A 22,091-nucleotide genomic window follows, 5' to 3' on the forward strand; every position below is an offset into this window, starting at 1 on the left:
ACTGACACAGTACTGTACCCACCTGTTCGCCTGTGTGACGCAGTGTTTTCCCATTCCCAGACTTTATGGGCCATCTGTGGTCAGATGCTCGACATGAGATGGCACATATGAGAGCATTCGCCCTAGTAATTTTGAACTACCAAAGGGTTCATCGGTGAGACAAAATGACACCATCAAAAGCGGATTAACGGTGGAACGAATTTTGTTATCGAGTTGAAAACAAAACCCCCGTTCTTTAGCACACCACCAGCTAATAAAACGCCATAAAAAGGATCAACCATCGTGATGACGGAAGTGAAAAAGAAGCACCCACCCAAAGACATCCAGGGAAAGATAAAGTACATACGAGCCGACTAATGTAAATCACTAGGAAGCTTTTAAGACTCGTTACCGATTAAATCCCTTTGTGCGCCTTGCGTCAATGGCAACGAAACGTCTATCGGTGCGGATGGTATGGTTATGCGTGCTGCAAGACTGCAATCCTCCCCGCGGGAAATAAATGATAGAATATGCGATCGGCGACGATCGCCGTAGCGGATGGTTATTATTATGAAATCATTTATTTTCATTCTTAGTCGCACCTGAGTGCATTCAGGGGACCGACCTCAGGGAGCCTTCTTCACAATTTCAAGACGCGAAAGGAGACAATTTTATCTACGACTCGTTGTTGTTGCTCGCTGGGAAGATTTTTTTATTGATTTACTATGCTTGTTGTTTTCCACTTGGCGCGTTCTCGGCCTGTGCGTCAATGGCTTCATGGGCTGGGGAAATGTGAACTGCACTTGCGGAAACCATAGTAATTCACTCTCTTGTGCATGCAGATATTTTTCAACAAAAAAAGAACAGAAAGCCTTTGGACATGAAGGTATTCAATTATATTTATAATACTAACATAAAACTTCTACAGCAGATAAAGCTATTCCTGGATTGATGAATTTCAAGGAAGTTTCATGAAAAGTTTACTTATTTAAAGATAAAGATTACTTATTTTAAAGCCAAATAAGAATAAATACATTATATTTAATTTGCACATTTTCTCAGACAAAATGGCCCCTTTTCTCAGACAAATCTATCCATTAACCGTTTGTAAAGAATCTTCCCCCAAAATATTTTTGCAGATTTCTAGCACATTCCTTAATTAGAAAGTGCAAGAAATACTTCATCCCACTGGCTCAAAATGTTGATCTTGAGTCTAAAAATCACTGACCCACCCAAAAGCACAACCTGGCTTATTTTTGGTCCTCCCATACAACCGCATTTCATTTTTTTTTTTTTTTTTGACTCAACACATATTATGCAAATATGAAACGGCGATAAATAACGTCAGCGGAATTTTATTTTTCCGGCCGGTTTGAGCGCTAAAATTACACGCCAATGCCCCCCGGGGGGAGCGTGTGCGTCCACAACCGGGCACTCTCCTGTCGGCGGAAGCATGTATCGCCCGCCACTTCCCACTCTCGGCAAGGTTTATGTTTTTATGAGTCACAATGTGTATCTGCTCAATAAATTATGAAGTGTGAAATTGGTGCGCACGTGAGCAGGCGTACGCGGCCGGTACGGCGACCGGACCAGATTTCCCGTACCAAAACTCGAGCTCGTGAAAAACAACTTTGCCACGTCGCCAACTGGGTCCCCCGGACCAGCCGCACCTCAAGGCAAAGCGCAGATCATGAAGATCATGAGGGAGGAGATTTATTTGCTTAGATTTGGGGATATCTTTTCGAAAACATTGTTTAGGACATTCCACGAGGGAGCGATCGCTCGGGATTGATTTACTTATCGGACACTCGGAAAATTAACACAGAACGTTTCTTTTCATGCACCGCGTTCCTGGGCATTAGTCGAAAGATTCTAAGCAGAGTAATTATTCTTGGAGATTTATGAACTTGTGAGATGAAACATTCCGCATAAAGGAGTGTTTCCCGCTGAATGATCGTCCGAAATGAATTCTTCAAACCACAAGATGTCGTGTAATAATAAACGGGAAAAAATTATGGGTTTATAGATCAACATGCTTCAAGATTATTATAATGTGAGAAGCGTTGACTGGTTTTACAAACACATCCAGAAATATTCAATTAGTTGCGGTGTCCTTTTCTCGGCGTTTCATTTCGGTTGGATGCATCAACAAAAACAGAAAATAAGTATATTTTCGTAAGATGCAAAACAGTATCTCAAATATTTTCCGTTCATTCACACCATTTTGCAGACGTCACCCGAAGAAATCCAACGATGCCCAAAGACAGTACAGCTCCAGAGCAACATCGTGACACTTCCAACCTATTTGAACTTCTAAGATTGCCGCCATCGTGCGGTAATCAATGTACAAACTCTGGTTGATGGTGATGAGAGAGAGAGACACTCAAGCGGGATCAACTGAAACGGCTGCGGTTGAACGGGAGTGTATTTAAAAGCTGTTGTCCAATGTTGATTTTCTTCCAAAAATCGAATGCCCTTTCGTTCGCGACAGAAGTTATCTCCCGACAGGTTCCCGGGCAAGCCTATAATGACAAGCTGCTGGTACAAAATAGTCGGCTCCAAAGTTGGATCTTGTTAAGCGGATAGCCAAAACTGGATAGTACCGGGAATTTCCGGCAAGCGGCTATACGTTCGCAGCCCGAAAAAGGCTTTGTAGTGTGAAGATGCAGTAAAGAATGGCGAAGAGCTATAAAATGGCAAACCAGTTGGGCCAGCCCGAGCCGGTCACGTGACGATCGACGACACCGTCATCATTGCCTCCAACATTTTCGAGCCTGTATTCCCTATTAAGTCACCACCGAAAAAGTACAAATTCCTACCTCACTTTTTGTTTGTTTTGTTAGTTGTTGGGATGTGATTGATGGAGTGGTTAGTCAACAGGTTCGAGCTGGCTCGAACCGAAATAAAAACAATAAAAAATCATACTTACGGCACAACGAGAATAGATTTCGCAACTTACCTGGAATGAGAAGGAAGAAAGTAATTAATAATTTAGAAATTGGATGTATCATTCAATCATATAAATCATGAACCACCTATCATTCTTCTTTATTTCGTTTCTTTGTTCAGCTGCGTCGAGCAAATCTCGGAATGTTTATCAAAAATTCATCCCTTCCCGAAATTTAACCCAATTTGTCAATTCCCTGTTGAGAAACAGCTGCGCTTTGTGTGATAAACACCATAACAAAAGGTTTACGTACAAAAGACGAGCCTTCCCGGTCGAACTCTTTTGACTTTAATATTACATGACCCGTTTTTCTATTCCTTTCCTTTAATTTCAGCTGAGAAAATCCCCAAAGCCACTCACAGTTCGTGCTATTCAAGCATTTCCGCTCCGAGCCATTAGCAATATTTTCCGGCAGTAGTTTCCCTGAAATTGTTAGGTTTTGGTGGGCAAGCCGTAGAACCAAGGTTCCGATCCTGAATTAACCGAGTTCATTCGGGAATGGAACACTCTCCGTTCTTTATTGTGCTTTACAAACGAAGCACGGATTTAGGAGTGGTGTAATTTATGAAAATCTCAACAATGGCGCCGATAAGCATAGCGAAGGTGGAACAGTTTTGGCCCCAAAAATTGCAACCGTTCGTGATGAAGGGCATTTTCGAAGCGATGATAAAACACCACACGCTGACCCAGATTGGAAACATCCCATTCCCACATTTATCCTAGAGGGACTAACGGACCAACAGACGAGGTACATTGTAATGGCTATTTTACATTTAAAATTACATCGTACCGTTCAGAGTGGTACCTAGGTCATCCTTTTGTTAAACGAAGTCCATCGCATATTCATGAAAATTTGACGTTGTGAAGTAAATCTCGATGCTTAAGGCTGTTGCATTCGATAAAGTTTATACCTCCACAAATATTTTGAAATTGACGTATGCAAAAGTTTTATTACAACTTTTGCGATGATGGGAAACTGGATTATTCTTCTGCAGTATCAACACTATTGATTCTCGTAGTTACGTCATAGAGATTTCCATCTCTACATGCTGTCCAATTGTTAAGCCCTCGGTAGAGTAATGTTGTTTGTTTGAAATTTAATTCAAATTATGGAACAGAGTTGAGATGTTATAATTTTTGGTATGTACGGAAGCTACATACTCCCGATTAGAAATACCAGTTTCAAATATCGATTCGTAGAGTGTTTCACCATGTTTATAGCTAGGTTAAATTAGTTTGCATAAACTGAAAGAAACTGAGGCAAATTTGACTTAGGTAGAGCTGAATGAAACATTAGAATTCTAAAGAGTTAAAACCTTTGATGCGGCATGACAAATTTTACGTTTGCCCAATTTCCAATGTGCACTTGCAAGCATTTACTTCTATTTCACAACTGATGACTGCTTGTCCTATGTTGCCCTTCACAAAACCTACCATCAAGAAGTAACAGATCCTCGTCGTCGCTAGCCAGCTGCTCTACCACATCCAGCAGGCAGTCTCCGTTGGATTGTCCCTGATTTCGTTCTTCACCGGTGGATCCGGTGTCGTTCTCGGTCTCGTCTCCACCGACGCCTGGCTCAACAGGTGAAAGCTCCAGCGATGTGCCTTGTTCGCCCTCCCCTTCCTCCTCCCCGTCGTCTGCTTCCATCATCACCACCGTTCCATTACGTTCGGCGTACTCCGTGGCCAGATGTCGTCCGTCATCTTCGCCGGGCAGCGCCGGCAGTTCACCGTCACCGTTCGGTGTACTTCCCGTAATAATAATCATGTTTCGGGCCCTTCCGATATCAGTCCGGTACTTGCTCGCTGTCTTGTCTAGTCTTCCGCCCTCGGGGGGCCTATCGGGCGTGGAAAACTACGACACAACTTTTCTATTATGTCAAACATGCGGTGTAGCTTCCAGCGAGCGCCATGCGCAACAAAGCCGACACTTTTAAAGTGACACGGGCAGAGGCAACAACTGGGCTGGTTTTCTGCTAGCTTCCGGTACCCGCACCCCACACCCCGCCTGCGTCACTGCTGCCGGGGAAGCACTCACATACGGCTAGGAGCAAACAGACGGACCCCTTATCTCCTGGCGGATCACTTTTCCAACCGTTTTCCGGCGTGGCAGGGGAATCTTCCCGTGAAGCCGGAAGGGGCACAGTACTCGATCACTGACTTTGATAAGTAATTAGGTTGATTGCACTATCATAAGCACACTAAAATACACTCACACACACACACACACACACACACACACACACACACACACGCAGAAACCGGTGTATTTAGCAAGACAAAATACAACAAATACGAATCATAGAAATGAATTACGCAAAACAGCACTATTCACGGTGAACCCCTGTTGGGTTTCATTGATGTTTAACAAAAACGAATCAAGAGAATTAATTTAATGCACGGGAAGGTTATTAGAAATCTCCACAAGAGCTTGCCCCCTTGCTTAGCGTCACATGGAACATTGATGGAGATGTTATCATGGCACATTGATTCCCCATTGAGCACATTGCACAAATCGGGCTACGGTGTACCAAACTCCACACACGCACACAAACACGATCACAGATTAAACGGAGGACCACCGGGATCGATAGGGCCATCACCTATCGTCCATTACAGATGGTTCCCATCGCTGGCAAGCTTTTCGCGGTCTGCCCCACCGGCTCCGTCTCCTAAAGCGCCACCTCGAGGGGTTATTGGATATAATCGATTTAAGCTATCACGCAAAAAAGCGTGCTTCATTATCACGACTTTGATAGGAACGGTATTTTGTTTGGCCGGTTGACCGTGTTCTCACTCCAGCAGGATGATTAGTAGTTAGATACTGTAGCCACAAGGCATGCACTAGCGCGAACTCATTGTATTTGAGTGGTTTTCCAACACGACGCTGGTGGAGTTTCGACTACCTTTCGACGCACAGAGTAGCTCACTAAGCTCTGCAGGCATCACTTGCAGCCCTCGGAGGCTCTGGTTTAATTTATTGCAAATCAGTTGTTTTCCCGGGCAATACGTTTTTAGAACGGACACTCGCAACTCCATGAGCGGGGGAAACAATTCATTGCGCGGGCACTTTAGTGCGTTTGGGCACAAGCAACGGGGACGTACCCACGTACACACCGCACTATAATACATCTACGAAGCACAACTTGGCCGATTGGAAAGTGGATTCAAGTCCCGACGGAGGCGTTCCTAAATGGCGAACGAACTAGTTTAGAATAATGATGGTGGCCTTTCCGGTTTTTTTTTCTCTGCCCTCCCCCCCTCCCACTGGCCATCGACGGTTTCGTAATAGACAGATGGCGTGTGCTGGTGAGCTAATGAATTCCCAAAGGAAGTAATTGTATCACAAATCAGGGTAAAGTATTAACTTAGCCTGTAGTGCATTGATTAATTCCTGAATGTTACGTAAGAACACCAGCTTCAAATTCAGATAACAAAACAAAATAAATCATCATAGATTGTTTAGTAGAAGATTAAATAAGCTAAGCAATACGTTTTTCTTTTCAAATAAATCTATAAATCGAAGAACTAGATCGTTCTTCGGCATAAGATCGAGCGTAAGATACGACGTTAATTTTCGAACGACATTCACGGGGTTAGGAAGATTGTTTGGATAGCTCGCGCGGAAGGGGAATTCGCTGCAAAACATTACAGGAACAGAGCTGGCACCGATCACTATCACTTTTCTACCACCACAACCATCGAGCAGTCGGTTGCGATCGTGAATTGCAGGAAAGGGAAAAAAAAGAAACAAAACAGAATCCGCGCCAGCGAGATCGGATTCAGGGCGGATGAAAAAAAAACACCCTCAGTGCGCAGTACCCGTTCGTTCGTCTGCCAGCACCGGGAACCGGAAAGGGACACAGGGAAATTCACTGCACTTGCGAAATGGTATTCGTACATTCGGGGGGGCGCCGAGCGCGTGCGTTATGACAGTTGTTTAGCCGTGGCAAGACTGATCAGCACCCGCGGTTTCAGCGACCACAAACAACCAAAGCGGACCGACCGACCGAACGACCGACCCATCGACCGACTGACTGACTGACTGACTGACTGACTGGCTCGCTGACACCAGCCACACCACGCAGCGAGCCGCCAGAAGCAATGCAGCAAACGGTTCGCAGCCACCACCAGACCAGCGTCGTCGTTGTCGACGTCGTCGTAAGAAGCGCGCGAGAAAACCGCGAGTCGCGCAGCACCCGAGACAATCGCAGGCCGGCGGTTGGAAAGAGACACTGCGATGGACACCCGGCCCCCCGAAGGGGACAAGGAGCGACCGAAAAGGTAAAACTACAACGAACAAGTAAAATAATAAATCAACACCACACACAGAAAAAAACACACACTCTCGCGCGCGCCCGAGCGGCAGCAGAAGCAACAACGAAAAATGTTATAAAATATGACCTCCTAAAACATCCAACACACCACCCCTACTACGGTCGATTCCGTCGACCAAACCCTCAATATGTCTTCGATACGTTTGAGGGCGCCTTATCGCGTCTCGCTCGCGCCAACGAAACGCTCCGAGGCGGTGGAACCCGTAGGTCGACGTCGGTCGAGTCCTGTCTCTGTGTGTGAGAGAGAGAGCGTGCTGCGCGGTCCTTATCCGAGGTGGTGCACGTAGTAGCCGCCGGCTACCCTTTTGAGCTACTAACAAAAGTCAGCGAATTGATAGGCACGTGGAAACGCGATACGAAAACGATGCCGAAGGCGATAGCCCTACTGATTATTTAGAAAGAGACATGACCACGAATGTTTTGGGAGGTGCAATTCAATCCAGCATCAAGTATTTGCTAAATAATGCCAAATGAATGGGGATGGATTGGATATAGGATTAAGATCAACCATGATATAATAGTAAGATTTCTGAGATATTAGTCAATTTGAAAACAAAAATAGGAAAGAAAGTAAGAAAAACTAGAAAAGAAAGATTAGTCCTCCGTGACCAAAACAAAGCTTAGATTATAGTAATTTCATAAAGTTAAGACGTTGACAGAGAAACGTTTTAGAACATTTTTTAGTACAATCATTTGTAAAACAAATGCTTAGTGCAATACTATATGAGTTTGTATATAACCCACTATGTGGAACATTGTTAATATTTTACCATTTAATTTGATTCGCTTTTCGTTCCTAGTTACACGAAGTGAACTCATTGGATACAAAATTTGATATAGTCTCAATTATAATCATCAAAAACGAACTCAAAACATTCCATAAGCCCAACCACGACTTTCTTGATTAACACTTCAAATATCAATGATCGACATTGTGGGTGACAGGCAATTTTGAACATACCATGAAACTCATTTAGTATTGAACTAATATAGTACTAGGCAGTAGCAGTTGTAAGAAATTATCCTTAGGAAAGCTTAGAATATTTGTTAATGGTTTAAAAACATGTCTAAGCATGCGCACAAAATGTATCAAAAATGAAACATGTACTAAACATAGTCAAAACACGCTTGATAGTCGAAGTAGGTTAATACGCCGACTGCTACAATGTTTTAGTACAGGTTTTTTATTACAATGATTGCGTGATAAAATTTGGAAAAAAATTTTACCAAACCAACGGTTTTCGAAAACTAAACAAAGACTATACTTCCTAGCAAATACTATACTATATTAGTTAATATAGATTAATACTATCTAAGGGCACTACTATGTTAATATAAGGGGCTGATATTGATTGCTAACACCAGCAAAATGGGTGACGTAATAGTCAAAGTGTTAAGATACTAAACAATTGAGCAAGTAAGTGTACAACAAAGCTTTTTAAGTTGGAAACATTACTTTTTGTTGGAAAACGCTTTTCAAGTTTATTATATGTTACTTCTTGTCTGTTGTAACCTTTCTAATTTTGCACAATTCCCGAAACTTATAGAGCAGTGTAGAATACTACCAAGCGCATTAGTAGTCCTAGTCGTTCACGACCTTAGCCGCTACTGTGGCAGTAGTAGTTTCGAAGAGAGGCAGTGTTAGTGCTAATGGGCTTTACGTCGCCAACGCCACCGTCATCAAACAACGAGGCTTGGAGCTCTTGGTGGGGAACGCTCCTAGCGGGGGGTGAAGTAAGGATGGTGAGCTTGTTTGGTCGTTCGTTTCGGTGGCGTTTCGTCAATCGATTCCGTTTCGCTCGCTGCTGCCCGCGAAAAGGGTTCGCTCGGTTCGATTTTCATTCGACCGCCTTCGCATTACATCGTCTCACTCTCGCTCCCTCAAGACTTGCTCATTCTATTTCATGTCTATTTTGTCTACTTTTCTTTTGGTAACATTTAAAAAGTACACCCCTGCCGATAGAACCCACACACGACGGTGCAAAGCCGATCGTGATGCTAAGAAGCTAGGAAAACAATCGTAACCACTATTATCAACAACCATCAGCGTTACTGCCTTCACCATCACCAGCACCGCGTTTTGAACCGCGTCGCGTCCCGTGGTGTCTCTATCAAAGCTAAATTAAACAACAACACGGCAAAAACAAACCCGCTGACGATGCAGCTTCACCGACACTGGTCGACTACCAGCGGTTGAACTTTGTCTTCGAAAAAATTGCACCCGATGCATGGCGTTCATGGCGACGTTTAATCACATTCCTATGTTGACAATTTTTAGACGTTGTGTGCATTTCCTGCACCACGGTCGGGATGGCGTGCATCGAAAGTGAACGATAACTGTGGGCCAGCGTATTGACAGCTAAATGTCAGGGTGTTAGATGAATTGTGCTATGATTTATATTGTGACACTAAAAGCTGACCTTATATTCAACCACAATCTACGAAGTATGTGGGAATAAAGAAGAATTATTTTCACTTGTTTTATTGTTCAGTTCAGTTCAGAGCCATTCAAAGAGCAACTAAGACATAGTTATTGATTTTGTGGTCATCAAAAATAAGACACCATTTGTTAATGGGTTTTATTGTGTAATCGTGGATTACTTTCAAATTTATAGAAATAAGAAAAATTATTATAAGTGCTGGAGATTTCAGCTAAAATGAGATCGAAAGAATATCTTCACGTAAATGAGAGCGGTATGTTTCGAACTGCAATTATGAATAAAAAAAAACACAACAAAGTGAGAACCCCACATTCATATAAACGAGCAATGCAACCAACAGATTTTAAAAGGTAAAACATAAAAATGAAAACTTATCGAGGCTGACATAAACTGAACCACCAATTCAATGTTTTATTTTCATTTGGTTTTGCATGTGACATAGTCAACGTTGTATTCCATTTTAGTGGCCATAATACATTTTTTTCAATTCTTAATCATTCCAGCCTTGAAGCGGTTTGTATTTTGGACTGTCCGAGGCGAGATCAGATAGGCATATTTGGGGAACGGTAAACATGACAATAATTTTCCAACGAACACCCTCCACCGCGTGTCCCTCGTGGGCTCCGTCGGTTTGTCTGTTATTTGGATGTTGTTTTTTTTTTTTTTTTTTTGTTAAAACGAACGCGAAGGCTTTTATCTTAAACTTGGCCATCCAATTGAATCGTTCGAGTTTCACCTTAACGTGATAATTGGATAATCTACATGTGCACGCCTCGGGGGATTAAATATGGAACGGGCTTCGGGTCCGAAAGGACGTTGATTGTGGGGATGAGATAATGATTTGGTAAATATAGACCACTACAATTAAATAAACTGCCATTCGAAGGAAATTGGTAAATTCGTGAATAAAAATATGTTCCTTTCATCAGTAAAGGTTGCCATAGACTGAATGAGAAAAAATTGGGCATCGAATACTATTTCAATAAACAACAAAAAAGATTTCATTTCAAGCACTAATCACGTTTAATCTTAGCGTCCCCGAAAGATCCTGTGGCTGTAGAAAATAGTTTCTGGATTTTTCCAGAAAAAATTATGCCTATCATTATCGCAAACCATTTTTAGCGCTCTGTTAGCAAGCGCGAATAAAACAACATTTAATTGCCCATAATTGATAACCGACGTGCTCATTAATTACGCGATCGATTAAATTTTATGTTAACATCTTACTCCATCAATCGATAGCGAGAGTGGTTTTCGAAGCGAAAAGAAAATAACTGAAGAAAAACGCTAAACGTCCAATTAGCTCGACCTCGGTCAGGCGGTCTGGAGAAGAAGATGGCCGATCCGAAAGGGGAAAAAAGAGTGTCACAGGTCAAAGCCATCGTTTCAGCTGAAGGGGTCGAAAGCGAAAGAAACCCCAACCAACACTAAACCAATCAACCGGAGAAGGCACACTCCTCCGCAAGTGTTTCCATTATCCCCACGGGGGTGGTTTAGTGCTTTTTGGTCATGATCGATACCGCCGACGAACGGGGGCAAAGAATTTCGGTTTCTCGTTTAACCGGCATGTCAAACGTGCCTGCATAACTTGACATAACTTGAGCTGGATGCAATTGACGTCACTGGCGGGGTTTGTTGTTTTGTTTCTGTCATAAAAATAGAGTCAAAACGCGTCGTTTCCCTTTGTGTTGGGTTTGTCCGTTCTAATTCATCGCGAGCAGCAAACGCCGGTGGCCTCCACAATTGTGGGACACTAAAGCGTCAAACGAAAGTTGTTTATTTATTTTGAATCAAACCACTATGAAATCCCCCTGCAAGATTATAGAAAAAAAAATCCAAAACAATACCCCAGAGCCGTACCACCCTTCGGGCCTTTGGGTAATCGGAAGATATCGAGCGAAAAGGGTAAACCTTCGACGTAAAACCTATAATAACAATATCGATGATAGTATATTCAAAATCGATAACCGATTCTCATGCCGACGGCTGGTTAAGCACCGGAAGGTGTGAGCCGAGCCACCCTGACGACGGCGGTTTGTTCGTTGAACGCTTGGGGAAGGGTTGCTGTAGGAGAGACAGGAATGAAAAAAAAGGAAAGCAATCGCGAGCCCAGTTGATAGCCCTATTAGCATGATTATGTTTCGTGGCCGAGGGCTTGTGGTGAATTAGGAATAGAGAGGCAGAGAGGTTGACTGATCGGCACTGTTATCAATATCGATCCGATATAATAGAATGTATTTTTTATGTGTGCCATCCACTATATTAAAACGTTGCATTGAACCCTTAAATGCATAGGATTTGTTTCAAATAATAAAAAAACAACTTGTTTAGCTAATCCAAATTTACAAAATTAATGTTTGTGTGCAAGTAGTAGTAATTTTCCAACATAATTAAACTGAAAGAAACCTGCTAAATTAAAAGATAAAAATAAAAATAAAGTACATGGTTGAAATTCTCATAATTTAGAAATATTTTCCAAAACTGATTTAATAGTTCTAAAAAATTATAATAAAATTAAGATTTGAAAAAATAGTATTAATAATAAAACAAATAACAAATATGAACACAATTATATATTTTTTTCTAAAGCAGAGTTGAACATGCTCTTCAAGTTAACAGAGGAAACAATCCGATGGTTAGGTCACCTTTGCTGGGTCATTTCGTTTCCCTGCTGTCCTTTGGCTGGCAGAGTCTATTTAAATTTAAATTAAATTATAACCCACGCACACTTTTTCCTGAGGTACTGCCCTATTAACATGAGCTGATGCCTATCGGCGTGATTGATTTTATAATACCTCCATATAGCTCATGTTGCGCACTTCAAGTGCACCAATCGGCGATACGATCCTCCACAGCTCTCTCACAACATGAAAAAAAGCTACTTCCAAGTTTGCACATGCTCTAACATTTAATCATTTTAATTTAACCCGACCCGCATTCTCGCAAGAACCGGTCCACGGCTTCCGATCGGCAGCGAGCGTGCGATCTCTATGACCGGATCGATCGCCGTCACGTCTATTAGCCGCCGCCGGTAGCAAGCGATCCATCGAACCGTACGAACTCTGAGTGACGTGAGGAGGCACTGGAAGGCCCCGGCATATCCTCTCGTTTTCCTTGAATCAGTCCGCCCAACATCGCCTTCATTCGATGGGTTGCGTACCGGCCCGAAAAGCCAGACGATTTTTATCTCCCTCCAATAAGGCCACCCCGATGGTTATTGATTTGAACCACCGCATGAATATATGAGTGGCACTAATATGTTGTCGAAGCCGATGCGGTCCGCAAATAGTTTCGCATAAATACATATTTTTTCGATCCACTTTTTCGCTTTCGCATGGCGAAAAGATAGTTAGCTTATTAAACATTGCACCTAATGGACGCAGTGGCACGGTTTCTTGGGTCCACAAAGGGTACGGTAGGGAACCCGCCATCGTTATGGTTCGGTTGCGGTCTAGACGAGATTCCCTTTTTTTTTGCCTCTTTATAAAAGGACAGCTCTCTTCCCTTTGGAGCGTGGCAACCGTTTTGGTGCGACGTTTGCGGACGTGAGCGGCAGCATCAAAATAGAAAACGAAGTCACACTCGGCATTAAATTAAATCAAACGGACAGTCCAAACGCACCCACCGGGTTTTAACGCACTTGTCTCCTGCGAATTGCAGCCGTTTGGCATTCGTTCACTTGGACTGCCGTTTTCTTTTTCGCGACGAAGCAAAACTCTCCTACTCAAAAAGCAAACTAAAACAAACCTCGCTCGCGCACCGCCAGCATAAATGGACAGTGGCGCGCCTGGACCGGACGGCCGATGAGAAGTGAATATTTAGGGCGCTTTGGGAATCGACCGGCGACATCTCCTGCGGACGGCGCGAACCGTTCCGTCTCGTGACTCTCTATGGACATCCGGTGCAGCCCTTTGGACGTGCCTGTCACGGCGTTGCCCCATCGCTCGAGGGGCGTAAAGAAACGCTTGCCTCCAAGTCCGGGTTGCGGAGGTTCGGTCGTTTGGGGCTTGGAGAGTAACCAGCCGTCGCGGCTGGGACCCGCGTGAAGTTGCAACGTTGGGCGATAATTATTATGTAATTGCGAGTCGGTGCAACAAATCATACGCTACCTGGTCGGCGACACCCTTCGGGGAGTGTGTGGACGTTTTCGGGAGGAGCTGACGAAACATTCGAAAGGATCATGTTTCACGTCGTTCACACTGCCATCGAGCACGCCACGATGATGATGGATGTGACGAATGTGGAGTGCATGAAAATTATAGCCCTAATGGGTACATTCTTGCGTGGACGCGACTGACCGGCCACTCTGCGATTGAAATAAAGTTTAAAGCTCAATCCGACATTGTAGGAACGCATCATACATGCCATGACTAAATACCGAAGCGAAACGCCACTTTACGTCGCTTTGACACATTGAAGAAATTATTTCAAGTAAATAGTGTTTGAATTCCCCTAGTTCCGCATAAAAAATAAAAACATGTTTGTTTTTCAAACATCAAACAAAACAAACTATACCAGAAAACAAATCAATTAATAAAAAGATAATTTATTGTGAGCTCAGGAATTAATTTGAAGCCAAGTATCTTCATTTAACATTAATTCTTGAATCCGTAAAAATTTAAGAATATATTAAGCGAGCAAAGTGGGCACGAAGATTGCGTGGAATCTATAATGTAACATGTAACTAGTGTTAGTTAATACGAGTAATGAAATGTAACTTTAACATTGTATATCGATTATTAACCTGACTATAAACCATCGTAAGAAAATCTATCTCTAGCAATTTTTCTATTAAGCATTTTAAAAATACTCTAAATTATACTAGCTAGATTCTAGGGGGGTCCGCGACCGCCGAGCAGTAGCGCCGGTTAGAAAATCGGCCCATGAGCGCCGGGGCTATATATATATATATCAGCAAGTTAAAACCACGTTCAAATTTAGTTTGTTTATGCTCTGTTTTGGCTATGCGTAGGAGTCGAACACAAAATAATAATTCGTAATAATAATGATATTTATATCGGATTTTCATAAAAGACTTTTATTCAAATAGTTCAATTGAAAGCTACGGAGCAAATCTACGGAACAAACAAATTAGTACGGAAAAATATGTAGAAATACTGATTCCAGCATCACTGGGCACCATTAGCTCGTAACTCGGCCGATATCAAATTACTAAAGCCACCATAAAACACGAACATTCCGGGAAATCAGAATCCCTTTCCCCGATGGTGTGTCGAATTCCGAACTCGACCACAAGAAGAACCCTCAACGCGTAGCCCGTAAAGAGGCAGAGTACTGATTTGTGCCCCATAATTAAGCCATTTAATTAGTAAACAGGCGCCGACAGTGGGTTTGATAAGCCACGGGAGGTGGGCCCCGATGGGCCGTCCGCAATGAGCTCAATTTTCATTTTATTTGAATTATTTACCACTGCTAACGCGGGCCCATCGAGCGATGGGTTGTTATCTGAGGTCATCCCGTCAGGGCAGAAATTTAGCTGTAATCCTCGATGGTGCACAAAACGTGGGTTGAATCTCATTACCGCCGTAGCGCTAATTGATAAATTAGATATTCGATTAATGACTGGCGCTGTTAAACAAACATGATCAATTTACGGGAGCTATATCGGTTGCAAAGTATGTAAAAATTTGTGACTGAATAAAATAAATTGACATGCACATTATAAATACATTCTATGGTGACGGGTGAAAGAGAAACACACAGTCGAAACATTGTCAAAAATGACTTCAGTTATTTTGACATTTTCAATACAATCAAAGAAAAGGCATGATTAAAAGGTAGCTTATGACAATTTCACTACACCGAAGAGAGCAAGTCACGAAATCTCATTACATGAGTCTGGCAGCAAATTGTTCACGGCGTACACGTAAAGGAACCACATAAATAACTCACTGCAGTAACACGGCATGCGGTGGACCACCGAACCGTTGTTTAATTTCGTTAAAAATCATCAATTATTACCGAAGCCACAGGTGGTCCATCCCCGGGCGAGAGTGCAAGGAGCCAAGTTCAAGCGGATCCAATTTCCCGGGGAATTGATTTCATTCCACTCGTATCACTCTTCGTCCCTCACCGTCGGCAATCGAATGCACCTTGTTCAGTGGGTCGCAGTGCCGCGATGGAATAGACATACCCTACAAGGGCTAGGCCGACCCTACCTGGAAAAACGCTTGCGGAACGCTTGGGAGACAAGCCTTGTCGACCCGCCCGCAGACATTCCCGGCGAAGAGTTATGATCGATAATGATTTTGACCTTTCTTTAAAAGGAGCAACAAAATGAAAGGATACAACTGAAATCGACGGAAGACGAAAAAAGGCGTACGATCCGCACGCAGATTGCCATTTGCCAATGGTAGCCGGGTTCGTAAATAGCAGTAGTCGCACATATCTCTGCGTCGCCGGGAACGCCATTGCTTACGACCAGAGTGGCCGCTTGTGCGAGTGGAACAACAGTACCACGCGTGCAATTACATTATTCCCGGGCGACGTTTAACATGAGCAATTTATGTTGCATTGTGCCATTCGATACGCACCCGGACCCGCTGGGGTTCTCCCTGGTGCGTGCTCAAATGGTGCACGAAATCACGCACCCGAGACCATGCCCAGGGCCGAGAGCGTTGTAATTAACCGAACGGGGCAAAATCTCTCATCCAGGTCTGACCTCGTTGTGGCGGTCGGCCCATTTTGGGGGGACCCTTTCCGAGAGGACCGCTCTGATATACCAGGTGCTGGGATCTTGATCTCTTTTGCCAACCCAGAGATGTTGCTTCCCTGTAGCAGGTTGGAACTACCTTCTTTACACAGTCTCTGCATCCCCGAGGCTTTTGCCCTTCGTTATGCAACACTCCTCGTCATCGAGGGTACATTGTTCCGTTCGCTCCTGGCAAGCCGTGCTATGTTGATTAAAAAATTGTCACAAATTATCAGCACCACCTCATCCCTGGAGCCCTAACCTGACCATTCGTTCGTAAGACATCCATTGGCAACGAACTCGTTATGATTCGCCCCGGGAACGATCGGGGTCGATCAAGCGATGTTTCGATTTCCAGCGGGAAGGTGTGAAATAATCATACATAATGTGCCAGCCCAACCTACCCCACCGCTTGCATGCCCTTCTCGTGGCCCGCCCGCCACCAGACGGGCGACATTGTTTATCCAATTTTACATTCCTCGCGCTTCTCCGGCGATGAAAAGATTAATTTGCAGCTCGCGTGCATGCGGCGGCGCAGAGTCATGCATCATTCGTCTGTCAAAGAAATTAATGCCACCGATGCCTTCGGCGGTAAGGTTAAGGGGTGGCCACCTCTCGCAACGCACATTTTGTTGATGCGTAAGGTGGCAGTTATCATAACGCACGGGTTGCAATCTTACAACCTTGCTTGGAAACCAAGGCGAAGAGATGCGAATGTGACGCACCTTCTTTTTATCCTCACGTGACCCGCTTCATGTTCAACGATGCCCGCACCCGTCTTTATTGGCGTGATGATGTGCATGAGTGATGGCCGAAACTGTGAACGCTGCTAGGACCTTGGGCTGCGTGGCATACAAGAACAAACGATGTCCTAGCGAGCCAAACCCTGCACATGAGTTGCGTGCGGAAACAACTGCAAGTAGATTTACTTGAAATGGACATGCTTATGATTTTCTTTTGAACGCGCTTAATTGATTGCTTCATTCATCATAAGTCACTTTAATCGGATTTAAATTCCTGCAGTGAAGTAATGCATGAAGGAAAGGGAAATGAAAAATAGGATTTTAAAGCTGATTTGGGCATCACATGAATTTAAATACACCTCTAGCTTCTTCTAACTGCCCACTTTTGTTTTACCAACATCGACGTTAGCTGCAGCTGAAGTAAGCAAAGTGTAAAACTGCTTTGATGTGCCTTGTGATACACAAGTACATAAGTTATAAGTTGGTACAATATCGTATCGTGTTTCATTAAAAACATTAGTTTATTTAACCAAACACGTGAAAACGTCTCAAGACAGACTTTTAAGAAACCAGAAGAAAATTTGATGCTGTTCTTGTCTGACGAAGTATCAATTGAAAATCCGACGGCTTTAAGTAATCGTTCGTTCGTTAAAATTGCTGTATCATTAAAACGATTAGCAAAAAGTTAAAAGTTTTCTCATGAAAGTAAAACTGACAGCGACGATGTTAACAAATCGTTCGAAAATGCTTTATAGCTAAAATGAATGAAAGATAAAAAATCTAAAAAATGTTTTCAGGTTGTTAAAAGTTGTTAAAACAAAAATAACTACATTCTCTACTCTTTCGATCATAAATTGTTTTTCCCTTTATAGCTTAACTTTACACAACTTGTTTCGATCAATTTTTCTATTTGGTTGTTTCAATAAAAATACGATCAAACAAAATTGGTATCGGTAAGAACTTTTGTTCGAAAATTGATTAAAGCTAGCATTTGGCTTTCCAGTTATTTGCTGTATAGCTGAAAACACTGTATTATTTTAAGCGAAGTTATAATGTTCATATTCTAATGATTTGCGATACTCTTTAAATAATGCTTTAATAGCAGTTTAAATTGTAGTACCGGATTATTTTATTGAAGCCCAATAAATCGGTCAGTTTTCCCTATTTAGTCTATTACATATTTGAACGTCAATAGCATTCATTGTATCAGTGCATTATATTCAACGTGGCTTCCGTGGCATCCATGGCCTTTGTTTCCATTAAATAGGTCAATTTATAATATTCACTACCGTTTTTGTTCGGTTCCTAACCATTTATAATTTATTGACGCTGTACAACCTTTTACGAAAACTCGTTGATGACGTCCATTAGTGGGATTGTGTTGTGAAAAACTGCACGCACAAAAGACAACGCACTGGGAACGCTTTTAACGTAGTAATAAAAACAATCGACCATGCCGACCACCATTGGAAAGGACCATTCGAACGACGAGCAATATCGAACCGATGGCGGTTCCATCGGTAGCAGAACTGCACTGACTTCCATTTGGCACAATTTGCACCGCTAATGTATCATCGCATAAAAGTGGCCACTTAATGTCTATTTATGGCTTGCCCATTTGGCGCGTGCGACGGCAAGTGAGAATGAAATAAATTTTTTGGAAGCACCCGGGGAAGGATTTCCTCCGTGTGACATTTGACACTCACGCCTCCCTACACCTCCGCCGAGGTTAGGGAGTAAGGCAATGATTTACAACAATAACGGCAACAACAACCACAAAAACTCACTTAAGATGGCGTGAAATATCACGCACACACGAAGGTAAACACACCGCCCGAAGGAGTAGCAAAACAAATCCTACCACTCTCGACACATGCTCAAGGTGACGCTTAACCTTTTTGGGACTGGGAGCGCAGGCATTTCATTCACAGAAACCAAATTGCAAAATTCCTTCCTCCTGCCACCCGAAAGTAAACCATCGACAACTCAATTCGCGCCCGAACGATTCCAGTACGCGGTCGCCGGCGGTGGAAGCTGTGCTTTATAAAAATCCATTCATCAACCATCCAACAACCCACAAATGCGCTGTGGCGTCCCGGTCACGGCGGCGCGTGGTGTAGGTTGCGGAAAACGCCAAGACGAACCGGCCGCCGCCAGCAGCATTAAATCAATTTAATTGGTTTCCACTGACCGAGAAACGACCGTTGACGACCGTCACCTTTTTCCCCTTCTTGGCGCGGCGGGAAGAAATGTTTAGCTGTTGGCCATTTCACAAATGGACGTGTGTGTTTTTATGTGTGCTCTTTTTTCTAGCACACTCCCTTCGCTCTGCTTTCGTTTTGTTGAATTAACAGATCCTTAATCATTCGCTCTGTGCTGCCACTGCAAAGTGTCCGACTTTTCACATTCCATTTCAATTTCAAACCCCACCGCGGAAGGGAATGCTTGGGGGAACAGAAAACTGAAATTAATTTTTTGCGCGACAGATATCCGCGCTCCGAGCAGGAAAAGTACACAGGCTAGAAAAGATTCGCTTAAAGTCATTAAAACGAGAGTTCAGGCAGCAAATAATTATCTCGTCCGTCAGGATTTTCATCTTCAACGTGAAGAAACGGGCGCTCGAGCACCATGCGTCTCCATTTCGTAAGGCATTTGTTTCAACTTGTAAAGAACTTGCTTTAGCACAGGCTTTTTATTATAACTCAACATTTTGTTGAGTTTATTATTATTGAGATATGGCTTTAATTCTAATCAAAAATTATTTTTGTCACAATTAATTGCATACCAGTGCAAATAATGCCATATGCGTAAAGAGCGTAAAATCCGAGCAGCTCATACGTGGAGTCCTTCCATGTTGCGTCCTTTGTAACACAACTCAATTGAGGCCGATGCGCCATCCAAACGATACGCAAGAACCGAATCCACGCAAATACGCAGTTTGTAAGCGCTGGCAATCGGTTTGATTGGACCCAATTAGGGGAATAAACTAAAATGCCATTTTGTTTTGCTTTCACAACTCCATTGACGGGCGTTTTCGTACTTGTGCTTTGCATACGTCGGTAGTTTTAAAATTTATGAGTTTTCTGGTTTTTTTGTGTAGAAAAATATAAAGAAAGCAAACAAAACCAATTAACGATAAAAAAAAACATGCAAATGCCAGGAGTGATACAAAGATAATGACATAAGAAGAACATGTTGAAAATAAATGAAAAGAATTTACTTGACCAAAACTTGAATTGATTTAAAAAACGTATTTTAAATGATTCTTAATCCACGTGAATCCAACGAAGTAAAACCAAAAATTAATAAATTATCAACTCAAACATGCGTTAAGCAGCAAACGGCTTCAATATGCAAGGCAACGAAATAATTAACCCGATCCAGCCGACAAATCAATCCAAAACCTTAACACCATTCTCGACAATAAATAACACAACTCATCGCATCGGTAAACACCTTGTGCAGTTTTAATCTTCATAAATTAAGCACCCGATGCACCGATAGCTGGTAGCGGGCAGATGACATCAGGATGGAGGTTTTATTTCCCCCCGCACAAGATGCTACGCGAATTGAGCGGTCGCACATTGCATTTGAATTAAGCTGGGATCCACGGTCATCGTGATCCAAGGCGCGTGTGCCACGCTCACCCACGCGCGCTCGGGCTGCGATTCGAGTGGCCGATTCGAGGAACATAAACACACGCACGCACAAACCAGTTGAACGGCCATCGCCGTCGACCTAGGCCTTGCGTTGGTAGGCCGATCGTGGGCGTCATGCAGAGTCGCGCACGATTAACACGTGCCGCTTGGGGCAGGGCTCTTCACGCTCGTAGGCGTCTGAGCCGTGCGCGTGTTAAGCCGATTGTTGCTTCGATCCGCCGGCGCAAGATTGCGACCGTGGAAGAGAACATTTTTCCCTTTTTTGGCAATAAACGAATGGAAGCAAACGCCCTACCAAATCTTCTTTTTGTGAAATAAAACATTTTAATTGTACTGGGCATAAACAATTAAATTATATTGAGCCTTTTCATTTAATCCTCCCATTTTCCTTTTCAATTGATGTATTTTATAAAAATATTTTTTTATTTGGGACATGTAAGTAAATGAAGACAAATAAGCAATTGAAAAGGAAATCAAACTGGAAAGCTACGGTAAAAACTGTAATACTTGTATACGCCATTACCATAAAAATATATAACATGAACGACAATCATTATAATGGCCGTTGATAGAACCACCCACAATTAAGTTGGGATTTGTGACGCAGAAAAGGTTTTTCCTTTTAAATAGTTTGCAGCCGGAAGCGTTCGAGGCGCTCCATCGATTGCACCTCAACAATAACCGGCTCTATCTAAAAAGGCCACAACCGGTTGGCCACTCCTAAGCCGACGCTCGCCAAATGCAAATGGACATGCGGCATGCGTCAGCACGTGCACGATTCCCTCCACCGAAGGACCCGCTCGCCGGACGCATCTCGGACGGGATAGATCCAAAAGAAAAAGAGAGCATTACATGCATTTGCGTCAATTTCATACCCATTTTATCCGCTGGTCCACGCTGGCTCCACCTTCAAATGGTGGCGTGCTTTTGTTTGCAAGCGTGTCACGAAGAAGAATTCCAAAATGCTGGCACAATGAATCGTCTCGCCCTAGGGGTGCGCTCGGCCACTACGGGTAGAAGGAATCAGCCGGTTTGCAACAATGTTGCAAAATGTAGCTCGCGCTTCGCCAATTTTCGCCCAGCGTGGGTTCGGTTCGGTGGCGGTTCTCCACGGCTCGCTAAATCAATCTTATCAAAACGTGTCACGCTGCAGGCATTTGCCGCCCGGGGAATAAAGAACCGTCGGCGGAAGAAACCATCCGTGTGTGTGTGTGTCGCGGTATTCTGCCGCAGCGTGGGAAATGATACACTGGAGAAGCAACGCGCAGTTGGC

The 22,091-nt window shown here is 43.3% G+C and overlaps 1 protein-coding gene across 1 annotated transcript in view; it reads right to left on the reverse strand.

Annotated features, from left to right (window-relative positions):
• LOC131283085 (high affinity cAMP-specific and IBMX-insensitive 3',5'-cyclic phosphodiesterase 8) overlaps positions 1–22,091 on the reverse strand; it is a 99,838-nt gene that overhangs the window by 66,865 nt on the left and 10,882 nt on the right. The window contains exon 3 of the mRNA XM_058312649.1: positions 2,909–2,938. Coding sequence (XP_058168632.1) covers positions 2,909–2,938 — 30 coding nt within the window. The remainder of the gene's footprint in view (positions 1–2,908; positions 2,939–22,091) is intronic.

The sequence above is a fragment of the Anopheles ziemanni genome, chromosome 2 (genome assembly GCF_943734765.1).
Source record: "Anopheles ziemanni chromosome 2, idAnoZiCoDA_A2_x.2, whole genome shotgun sequence".
In the NCBI taxonomy this organism is placed as follows: domain Eukaryota; kingdom Metazoa; phylum Arthropoda; class Insecta; order Diptera; family Culicidae; genus Anopheles; species Anopheles ziemanni.